This window comes from Pseudopodoces humilis, chromosome 8, assembly GCF_049639895.1.
Source record: "Pseudopodoces humilis isolate 2021_Gansu_Grassland_sample_001 chromosome 8, ASM4963989v1, whole genome shotgun sequence".
NCBI lineage: Eukaryota > Metazoa > Chordata > Aves > Passeriformes > Paridae > Pseudopodoces > Pseudopodoces humilis.
Genome location: NC_142207.1, coordinates 35859690 through 35871896, shown reverse-complemented (window position 1 = coordinate 35871896; position 12207 = coordinate 35859690). Strand labels below are relative to the sequence as shown.

Below are 12207 nucleotides of genomic sequence, written 5' to 3'. Positions count from 1 at the left end.
GTGCTTTATTGAAGAGCTCTGGGTGCCAGGGGTACACATACCCAAATCTGACCCATCTTGGTTTTGAAATTAACATGTTTTATACTCTATCGTTATATAACTTACATATTAATCATTCAACTTCCACTGTTCTATTGTATACATTGTTTTTACCCAAGCAAGGATTACTCGTGATCATGCCCAGCCCCCTAACATTGTTCCTCATGTTCTTTAAACAATAATTATATGTAATCACATCTAACAATTGTATCATTTATCATATATTGATTACACTGGTGCAGTTTGACGTGATCTTTAGCAAGCACAAGGCCTAACATTTCCCCGGGCCTACTTTTCCCGGGGCTTGCCAAGCCTAACTTTCTTTCCAAGTCCCTGAATTTTCTAAGATTTTAAAAACCTTTTACTATCACAGGTATTAGAGCCTTATTCAACACTGAAAATGTTGCTCCTGTAATCTCATAGAAATTCCACTTCTTTTTCTTTATTCCCTAGATTGACTATAACCAGAGGGTCCCCGAGGGTAGGGCCCTCTGGTCCTCTTCAGTCTTCTTTTACATGAGCAACCTCCCCCTTTCCTTTCTGATCATCTCTTCTCTCTTCAGGACTTTTTCCTTACTTCTGGGCCACTGATTTTTTCCAGCGTCCAGATTTCTTGCAAAATGCACATTGATCCCTTCCCAGTTGGGGTGGTCCTGTGTCGTGGTTTTAAAACAGTAACTAAAAAATTACTTATTTCTTGCTGTGAGATATGGATTAGAGCAAGAGCAAAACAGGCTTAAAACTTAAAAAGGAATAAAGAAAGTTTATTAACAAACTACAAGAATAAGAACACCAGAATAAACTTCCAGAAAACCCTTTTTATCCCCTACTACCCACCATTCCCTTGTTTCACATGACAACATAGAGACAAAAACTTTGGAACTTTGGTGTTTAAAACAGTCCCAATTCCTGCTAGAGTCTTTTCATTAGTCTTTGTAGAGAAACAGAAGTCTTCTTCTGCAAATCTATGGAGTTTTCCACAAGAAAGCTATTTCTGTTATAGCTTTCTATTTTTCTGATGCCGGCTGCTCAGAAATCTTGTTTATCAGTTCACTCCTCCGATTTCACATCACTCTGAGGTGTGTATGGGGCCCATGAGTCTAGGGATGTCCTTTTTAAGGATGAGTTATTCAAAAGGCAAAAGTCTTCTTCATCTGTCTCTGTGAGCTTTCCTGGAAACAGTTTTTCTCATTGGGCTCTCAAGGCTTCAAATCTTCAACTATTACTCTATCTCACTCTGTTCCAGCACCTCACTGTATCACAATTACTCCACCTTTTTGCTCAAAATCCAAACTTTGAACACTCTGTTCCTCCCCTATATACTCTGTCATGAATTAAAGGGAGTTTTTTCAAGACCCTATTGTCCATCTCCATAGCTTTAACAGAAAAATATTTCAGCTAATAAAGCATCTCCTTATTCTCTACCTTTTCTGATGCTTAATTCTTTTCTTTTCTGTCTCTGTTAGTTTATAAAGCCAAATTACATGTTGATTTAATCTCTTTTTCTCACTCTGGAAAAAAGGATTAATCTGCAAGTCGCATCTGGGTAATGTAAAAGGTTAAAATCTTGCCCAGCCTTTTGTAGATGGTTTCTGTGATCTCTGCCGGAGCAGGAGCTGGAGCTGTGTGCGATGGAATATTCTTCATGGCTGCTCTGGAGAGTGTGGTCACCGTCTCAGCCCATCGCAGGTCAGGAGCTTTTTTCTTTCTTTACTCGGCAGTCTCTGGTGAATTCAGTCACAGCAAAAAAACTGCAGCCGAGCCAGGGACCGGCCTGGCCCGGCCAGAGCCCGGGGCAAGCCCCGCAGGCCCCATCTCCCGGCCGGGAGCCGCTGGGCCCAGCCCAGCCCCTGCCCAGGCTGCATGGCCTGGGCAGAGAATGGGAGGTCAGCTGGAGCTCTGTTACCTTTCACAGCCAGAAAACAAAGAGACCAAGAGTGCTCTGACTTTACATCTTAAGGGGATGTTCACAGGTTGATCTCACTTTTTAATGGTCAAAACTGCTGTCAGTTCTTAGAAATGACTGATAATTGGTCAGGAGATAAGACTCCCATCAGCCACCAGCAGTTTCAACTTCCTTAGCTCCCAAAGCTATCTTAAAGGTAAAGCCACCCCATGACATCCTCATTTTGGTGGACCTTGCTTACGTTTTTCTTTCTCCCCCCCCTTCACTACTGCCACCAATTTTCTCATCCCCTGTTTATATCCTTCTTCTCAATTGCTAAAGACCCTCCTGGCTTCATCCACCAGGGTTTCCAGATTCCGGCTCTCTGGGCCTCAGATCTTCTGGAGCTTCCTCCTGATATCTTCTGTGGATTGTCGTAAAAACAAATTTATTAGCTGCTGCATTCCTTCACTCCATCCTGGGTCCAGGCTGGTATGTTTCCGCATTGCATCGCGCAGTTGATCTAAAAATTCAGAAGGTCTTTGAGAAGGACCTTGTTTAATAGCATATAGAGCTGATTAATTTATAGTTCTGGGAATTGCTCTTTCCAGCCCTTTTACTGTAATTCCTGATATCCTTGTAACGGTCTTAGTCCCCCTTGTTCATTGGGATTCCAGCCAGCATCTTGAAGGGGAAATACATCCTTAACATCCTCCTGTGTTGTCCTGCAATCATCCTCAGCTAGGTCTTTAGCTACCTTTAATACTAATAGTTTTTCTGTCTCTGTCAGGGCATCAAGCAGTAGCTGTAAATCTGCCCAATCTGCTGAAAGCTGCTTAACCATGAACCTCAGTTCCTTAGCAACACGTACTGGATCACTCCGATAACTCTCAGCAATCTTTTCCCAAACCTCCAAATCCATTGTAGAAACGGACTAATGGACTAATTGACTAATCTTGTCGTTCCCTCAGGGGTCATTGCTTCTCTCAGAGGTGCTTGTATAATCTCTTAGCCTGCTTTTGGGTCCTGGATGCTACAGGGCTTGGTGGGGGAGACTTAGAAGTCTTGGTACTTGATGAGGAAGGCCCAGGCTCCTCATCCTCACTGTCACCACTCAGCAATGGTGGTTCTGAGCCTGCTTCCTCTTCCACCTCCCCCCCCTCTCTCTAACATTCTAAGAGGTGGTCTTAGGAAGATTGCTGTTTCCCATTCCAAAACCTCTGTTTGGTATACTTTATCAGGGTGAGTGCATCTTTGATTAATTGAGCATGTTCTACAACACCATTTAGGCTTTCCCTCTTGAGCTTTGTTACCTTTCTCCAGGGCCAATACCAAGGGATCAGACGGTGGTCTAATCCCACAATCTCTCTGCCACTCGGGGTGGCCACAGAGGGTAAAAAACATATCAGCAGAAGTCACTTCCAGCCACTTGTGTTCATGCTGGAGGAAAAGCATTAACTGCAATAAGGTTTCATAGTCCAGCATACCATTTACTGGCCACCTCACACCCCCATCCAGCCTATATAGTGGCCACCATTGTGTACAGAACTTAACAAGCTCCCTCTTGCTTTCTGCACCAGCATATCCCCCTAGTTCTTTCCAATGTGTTAAAATCCATCCCAAAGGACTACTCCTAGGAATTTCTTTGCTCTCACTTGCTCCCATCCTGGAAGTTCTTTTTCTCACAACATTTCTTTCTCCCAGTTTCAGAGTTTCACTTCGTAATATTCAGGTACCCAATTATCTTGGGCACACTCAGCCCTAAGAATGTCAATTGGTTTCTTTAGGGTCCCTGAAACACCATGCTCTAATAACTCAAATATCTCACTGCTGCCATGGGTTACTTTACCAGTTCCTAGCAAGATTTTTATCACTGTCTGGGTGGCTTTATTCTCTTTTGTGCTACAAAGGAAACAGAGTCCCCACTTGAGGATCCTCCACCTAAATACCCATCGGAGCCAAGGCTCTTGACAGACTACACAACGAAACACAATCCAAGGGTTATAATCACAACCTTTCTTTAAACAGAGAAATTCTTTTTCCCTGGCTCTCCAATGCCCCTGATTCCTAGGCATGTAAGCTTAATCAAGAAATTGTAACAGTCAGCAGTTGTAACTCCTGTCACTAGATAGTGGCATCTCCTCAAAAATGCTTATCACAACCCAACCACAAGGAAAAGGGGAGATTTTATTAAAGGGGTTTCATACAATCAAACACACACCCCAATCACTTTGTCCTTTTCTAGCTGCTTGCAGCCACCCAGAGTGAAACCACAGGTTGGGATTCCCCACACGCCCTGTGCTGATAGCACGTCTCCAACACGCACTTCCTCTGGCCTTTCAGGGCACTCACACACACACAATTTATGTCTCAAGCTACACACATTACTGGCTCAGCCACTCGAGCCTCTCCTGGTTGCAAGCTTCTCCCATTTCAGAAAGTTATAAATGAAATTCAGCCTAATTTTATCAATAAGGATTTTATTGAAAAATTTGTAAAATTGAGTTATGGAAACAACCACAATCACTGTCAGCGTCGAGCCTGGGATAGGTGATGAGTGAACTCTGAATCAGCCTTTGTCACACTGATTGCCCCAGGTTCACAACTTGTCTTTGGGAGAGCTTGAGTGCACCCTCCTCTACTTGGTGCTATCTTAATTGCTGAGTTGTTTTCTTGCAAATTCCTGCTTTTCCAGCAGCTGCTTTTGCAATCTCAAGTTGTTTCTGTTTTTCACATAAAACCTGTTTGTATATTTGATTTTCTATGTGTACAATAAAACGCAAATTATACTGACACATATTACAAGAACAACCAGCCCAACAGCGCACCGGTTGCTGCAAATCACCTCTGCTGAGCCTCTCTCAGCTTGTGACACAAATCACTCTGCCAAGCCCCCCTCGGCCCTTGGCTTGCCACACAAATCCCCAGCAGCTAATACCACTTCCTGCTCCCTTTGTCACTCCACACTTAGAGCATAAATTCCTGTGACCCAAAATCAACCTTTACAGCTCTCTCCAGGACCTTTCTTGTCCCTGAACCTGTGACCAAAACCACAAACGGCAACCTACCAGGCCTCTTTTTAATCACAAATCAAACAAAATGGGAGCCTCCGCAGCTCCCAAAACACAGCAAACCAGCAATCCTGTTGTGACCACCGTTTCACCTCAAGACACAAACTATTAACCCCTGGTGCCGCTCCTGGCACTGCTTAAAACACAAACCACCGGCAGCTTACGCTGCTCCTCCTGCTCTCAACTTAAGAGGTCACACTATTAAAACCAGTTTTTCCATGGAAACATACAAACAAAACCACAGGGGCATTCATTGCACGTAAAGACGTCTCATTTATTTATTTATCAATTTTATCTATTTATCAACAGCCTTTTAACCCTGCGAAGGCCGTACACTACCTCAAAGGTAGCTGTTTCAATTTTTAAACATACCTTTTGTCCATAGTTCTGGCACTTCCTGGTCATTCTCCGGGCTGTCAGTGAGGACACAGGAGTCCCCATGTTCCCAGAACATTCCAGGTGGGCACCCGAGGGGGTCCTGGACCCCTGCTGACCCCTGGGCTAGAGAGAGCAGAGTCCTGCAGCAGTAGCCAAAATGATTTACCAAAATATGGATGTGATCTAGTATCAGTATCCAGCTGAGACGGACAAAGACTCTTTAACCGATGAGGGTTAATGAGTGTGTGTTTATTGGCAGTACTGGGCTGATGGGCAGGGTCAGCCCTTAATACACACGGCCCTGAGTTCAGGTGAATAGAGACTTTTATTTACCGAGATATTGAATACAAATACATATTCATAACCCAGTTACCACCCACTCCCCGCTTCCTATGCCAATTAAGAAAGAAGCAATTAAGCATGGGCAGTTTGTTCCTTGAAATGAATCAGTGGTCTTATTATGAGAAGTGGTCACAAAAGGAAGAAGGAATATATATCTCTTTCTCATTCTGAACTTTCTACCTTTTCAGTCCAAAGTGTCAAATGGATCCCTGGCCAGGCTCCTAGTTTCGTGTTTCCAACAAGTTTCTGGTTTGCAATTGTCTTATGTTCTTCAAGTTCCTCACAAGATTCTTTGTTTCTCATTACAAGCCCAGCTGAACAAACACAAAGTTGACAGACAATTAGTTATCAGCTAATGATTAGCTCCTAATTCTAGTAGGGCCTCTCTATCTATTTTAATTTGATTTAGCAAGGATTAATTTTAATTAAGGCTTTAGCTTTTCTAATATCTTAAATTCTTCAAAGCTTATGTTTCAGCCTGAAAGAAGAACAAATTTCAGAGGACTTGGAGCACCTGTTGGAATGGCTGCAGGTAAAAAGACGGCACCCAGGATCCAAAGATTTTTACAAAGAAGCTCTTGCCCGTGGCTGGCCTGTCACCAGGGAAATGTGTAAAACTTGCATATCAGCCTGCAAGTAATGTCACAGACGACTAGAAAGGCATCCTTTAGAAGATGACCTATGCACTTAAGAAAGGGTAAATGCTTATGGGATGCATGGCAGATAGATTATATTGGTCCCTTTAAGAAGTCAGGTGGTAAACACTTTGTGCTGGTAGGAGTGGAGATTATATGTGGGTTGGTCCAAGCCCAAGCTTTCAAAAGAACTACAGGAGATAATACTGTCAAAGCACGGCAAAGGTGGTTTGGAATTTTCCCAAAACCACAAGAAATTCAATCTGATAACGAGTCCCACTTCACTGCCAAAATTGTACAGGATTGGGCAAAAGGTGAAGGAATAAAATGGATTTTTCACACCCCTTACTGCCCTCAAGCTAACGGGATTGTAGAAAGGACCAATGGTTTCCTGAAATGACTCCTTAAAGGGAAGCTGGACTCTTTGGCTAAGGGAAGCTGTAAAAAATGTAAATGATAGATGGGGATGAAACAGGTGTCCCAAAATCACTGCCTTTTGTCCAAAAGCCCCAAGCATAATTCCCACTCTATGGGGACCAAGTGACCCTAAGGATCCAGCACAGTAACTCAGACAACCTGCCCTGGTGAACCTTCCTAGTGTAGGGCAAGTACCACTAGTACTAAAAACCTCTCCAAATAAATATGCATGGGTGGCCTCTGACGCTCTGGGAAAAGAGCATTGGATCAACACACGCTGGGTAATTCCATCATTTTAAGTTTCTGCCTTTTGGGGGCAGACTCTGTTGTGTTCACTTTCCACAGAAGAACACCGAGGGCCATGAAGACCAGGTAAACCATGATAATACTAGTATTAAATAGTAAGTACATACTATGGTAAGATACTTGTCTGCATCTTACCACAACACCATGGCCAAAAACTCGGCTGAGTGGCTGTGGCTGAAGCTACCATCAGGTACACCTGATGTGTTCTAGGATCCTACCCCAGAAACCATCACCCAAAGCTAGTGACCGTAGTAATACACAACTCTTGAGGTACATACCTTCAAAATGACTGGGGTTGGGACTGAAAAGATCGGCCCAGAGTGATAACTGGAACAATTGGTGAAGGAATTAAGGTAGGATGCAGAAAAGTGGAAAAGTCTCTTTACGAGAAAGCTTCCACCATTGCAATCGTCGGAAATTTTCTAGAATCAGATGTGACAAGCAATTTGCACCCCAACATCATGGCAAAACTCTGCGCCACAGCAGTGTGGTCATGGAACAAACAATCCCCCCTCATACTGTGTTGTCATCAGAAAAATATCGGTTACTATACCCTGGACCCCAGTACCAACAAGTGGAAATTACGAAGCTTTGTAAAAAACAATCTACTGACTGTTGGTATCATTTCACTTGAACCAAATCAACCTCTGTAACATGGAATTGGCAAAATGACCTGACACATCAGCCAGGTCTGAAAGGTCTAATTTATAGACTCAAAATCAATGCTGTGGCAAAACCCATACTGCGTGCAGTGATCACATACCATGGTGTAAGCACCCCCCTAGTGCTGGATGACAAACATAATGTTTTCCCTCCCTTTATGGGAACGCAAGGTGATGATGTGACAATAACCTGAAAATTAATTGCTGAATCCTCATTGAACCTGTATACAGTTATGGCATGGGACCTCATGGCCAGGTTCTATTTTGTGAAATTCAAAATCAGAATTGTTGGCTAAAGCTAACTGATGTACAATTTTCCCATCAAATCGTGTGTGGGAAAAACAATACCAAACACTGGGGAGAACTTGATGTCAATGTTGTGACACCTACACCTACCACCACCCAACCACCGGTTATACTGAGCCCGAGAAATTTTGAAATCAGGCCATATGTAATCAGAAAAACTGGCCAACAACAAATATTGTTTAATCTGGCGTGGTCTCTTAACCAAGTCATATTGCTAATGCAAAACAATGTCTCAGAAGTTCAGCCAGCTTGTTCACCTTTTTTGCAAACTTCTTTTGAGAGGTGGACACCTGGTTGTGAAAGTGTAATCCTGCTAAGAAACGAATGACAGGATCATAACCTGTGTTGTGGGAACAGGATTGGGAATTTTGAATAGTATTGATTTAGAAGAGCTGATGAATAAATTGGCTACCACAAGTGGGGATGTAACCAAATTACAGCAACCACTGCAGTCATCCTTATCGGCTTTGGGAACCCAACAGTGGTTACTATCAAACATATTACCAAACTGGGAAAAGGTAAATGCAAATGATCACAAATTGATAATTGATGCACTCGGTGCCACACAAAATAACATCTCTTTGGCTCTTCTTAGCTGCATTCAGGCTCAATTGTGGATGCAGTCAGTTACTGCCTCAATTGTAAGACAAGGCAAAGAAGGCACTTTTCCTACTGAAAGTCAACAAATAATTTGGGACAATGCAACTGATTTTGAAAAAGAATTCCAATCCTGGTGGAACCTTTAAATTTTACCTGTGACCCCAGCACAAACACAGCCACAGCCTTTGTACTGACTATATGGAATGCTTCAGTGCATTCAATATTCCCTATCATTGCATTAGGGCTGAATCATGATGGAGCTGCTCTCTATCCTTTTGAGCACAAAGAATGGGCCTGTCAAATTGGTGAGAAGTGGCAAACTGTTGGTTTGGAAACTTCATTAATAACTTAATTCACTGTGAATCTGGAAACTTGTATTGTCCGGGAATAACAAGGGTTTATCTGTGAAAGTAATGCAACCAGAGCTCAAGATATTTGTTTGGACACAGAACAAAATATCTGCAACTTTGAAATACATCCTACTGAGACTTCTGAAACTACTTGTGCATATAGGACGTGGATGTACATGTTTGAGAACTGCTTGTGATAGTGTACTTCTAGAAATCTTAGTAGTGAATACAAAAAAATCATTCAAATTTTTCTGTTTGTAATTTTACTAAGATTGCAGGAAGTGATTTTTCTTATGTAGTCCCAGTTATTTCTTGCCACCTTTTACAGTCCATTTACACACTGATCCACCATTTATTGCCTACCTCTATTGTGATGAACCTCACTCAGGTAAAGGAATTATTGCTTCACCAGGATATAATTTAAATTTTGGAAAAGTAAAAATAGGAAATCAGCCCTCGTGATAAAGAAATTGCCTGAATTTGTTTATTTGGGTTTTATTGGATGAACTGAAATTGCTTATTCTTTGTAATAAGAAGTTGAATGTATATTTTAATTGAAATTTGATTCTTTGGTTTTGTCTTTCCTTTTCTCTTTCCCTTATCTTTTTCCTACTTTTCTTTTTCTGTCTGATTTTCTGTCTCTGTTTTCCGGGGCACACTACCAACCTTTGACGAGACCTGAAGCCTTCGTAACAACACTACAAAGGAGCCCTCTTGACGCTGATCGTGAGTCACGGGGTGGTGTAAGAGACGGTCTGAAGTTTCCCTCATTTGCCTCACGAGCGTGGCAAGAACAGAGACCGAGACCCTGAGGAGCCCAGGGGACTTTGTGCAGGGGTTCTGGCCTGGTTGAGGTGGATGCTTGCTAAGCCATTGTTTGAAGGTGTGCTCGACCCACAGCACAAGAGTGATTGTTTGCAGGTGTTTGCTGTGCTGCCACGGTACACTGCCTTCGTTCCTGCTGCTGAGCAGGGACTTGTGAGGACTGGGGCCTGTTCAGTACCTCACACCTGCTTCCCAGAGCAACAGGTCACACCACAATAGCCTATACATCTCCCCACCTTTTGGCCAACTGCCCTCACCATGAAACTTGAGACTATAAAGGTGACTTTTCTAAGTTGCTTTCGGAGAGAGAGTTCCCCACGGAAGAAGACACTGGCGACCCCATCTTGTCCATTGGTAGCTATACCTCGCCCCCGTTTTCTCTCTTTACTTTGCCTCTTTATCTCTCTTCCTCTCTCTTTCTCTCCTTCTCATCTATTGCATAACCCATGATGCTGGCACTAAAATAAAGATGCATTATTGCTGTTGTGATTTAAACTGAAATCCCTTGGTGTCCTTTTTGCACTCTGAGATCAAACGAACCTCTCACGATGCCCGCCTGTGTGAGCAGATTGTGACACATGTATACTTCAATGTGTGCACAAATGATGAATCAGACAATTTCTAGCATCTGTGTTGTTCATCAGGCCAGGGAAGATGTTAGGAAGGATGAGAATTTAACAGAAAAGTTTCACAGATATGAATGCTTACCAGAAGAAATGAAATGCTTACCTCAAGAAATGAAAGCAAGCATGGATAAAAAGACATTTGTAGGGCCACTTATTGCTGAAACCACCGAGAGAACAAAGGTTTAGTTGAGATGGAAGGTTTAGAACAAAGGTTTAGTCAGTTAGAAGGAGGTTTGATGGCTGAAGTCCAACAGCTTTAAGTGGTCTTCAAACAAAGCATGTTTTCTACCATGTAAAAAAGCATAGGCAGACAGAAAGACATTTTTTACCAAAGCAAAAAGAATTTTCCACTGCAAAACAACTTTCAGAGTTTAACATGTAATTACTAACTCAAATGATTAGTTAGTCACTAACATATATGGTAATTTCAGCATTTTTGATAGGATCTATGTACATGTAAAGGTATTGTGTATGACGCTGATTGGTTGTTATGCAATGATACACACAGCAAAAGAAAGAGATATAATGCACTGTAACCAGAACTAAGTGGGCTTCAGAACACAGGGCTTGCCTGTAGCCAGCAGCTGTAGGCTGACCCACGACCCCCTGCTGTAATCTAGTCGATAGAATAAACAGCATTCTAAAGAAGAGCCATCTGAAGTCCCCATCTCTCTGCTGGCTCTAACAGTTCTGCCCTCTTCCTGATCCTGTCCAGGGATGGAGCATTGCTGTGCTTTCAGGAAGCTGTTTGTCCTGGTTTAGGGCAAAATTTGGGAGAAAACCTCCAGTGGGGCTCCCCCCGGGAAGCAAACCCACGTGGCCCTTTTTCTTCCCACCCCCCAACCGGTTCGGGAAGAGATTTCTCTGAGAGAAGTGGAAAAAAGCTGTTTATTTCACAGGCACAGCACTACCCAGCACAAAAATGAACAATATCAAATTACAAAACCTCTCGCCCTTCAGAAGAGATGACAAACTTCAGAGGATCTCTTTCCTGTGGGTGTTCGCTCTGTTATCAGTCCCTCTGGTGCTGGAAAATGCCACTGCCCAGGCTGGGCTCCCGGTAGTCCACGGGTGCAAGCTCCCAGTGCTCCCCCGAGTCCCCAGTCCAGAGCAGGTTCGATTCGTTTCAAAAAAGGGAAAGAAAACAGTCCAGGAAGACCTCTCTGCTCCGGCTAGTTGGAAAGCCAAGGCGATCTGTGTCTTGTTGTCTGTCTGTGCTGTAGTCAAAACTCCCGATGTGGGGGGAGCAAGTACAGTCTCTGATAACAGACTCGGTGCTTCTTTTCCACTCACTTTTACTCTGAGATGGAATTTTAAGAATACAAAACCTGTGTCTGGGTTAGGTGGATGAATGGGGATACAATTTAACATCATAATCAACCCAGGACACTGTTCTAGAAAGCCTCAGGCGTTCCAAGCTCCATTGCCCTCTGTGCATGCTTGCCACAGAATCCCTCACAGCCAGGTTCAGGGCATACTCAGCTTGGCTTTTTCAAAATCCAAGGCCTTCAGGGTGCTCAGTTAAACCTTTAACTCCACAATGCTGTGGAAGTGGACCTTCAGCACAGGGACCTTTCCAGCCTGATCTGCGCTCCTTCCTCTGCGTCTCTGCACAAAACACGGTGTTGAAGCAGGGTCTAGCGTTCGGAAGATATCGGGTTGTAATGGAAAGACAGTAACCCCCCCTCCTCCACAGTGTATGGTAAGGCCCCCTGCAATTAGCCAATAGCACCTAGCTGTGATGAAAGCAGATGGGAGTAACACA

The 12207-nt window shown here is 43.3% G+C and overlaps 1 protein-coding gene across 1 annotated transcript in view; it reads right to left on the bottom strand.

The window, feature by feature from the left end:
* LOC148183893 (maestro heat-like repeat-containing protein family member 7) overlaps positions 1-5436 on the bottom strand; it is a 51255-nt gene extending 45819 nt beyond the window's left edge. The window contains exon 1 of the mRNA XM_088058974.1: positions 5368-5436. Within this exon, the coding sequence (XP_087915100.1) occupies positions 5368-5436 (69 nt within the window). The remainder of the gene's footprint in view (positions 1-5367) is intronic.
* Between the last annotated feature and the right edge of the window lie 6771 nt (positions 5437-12207).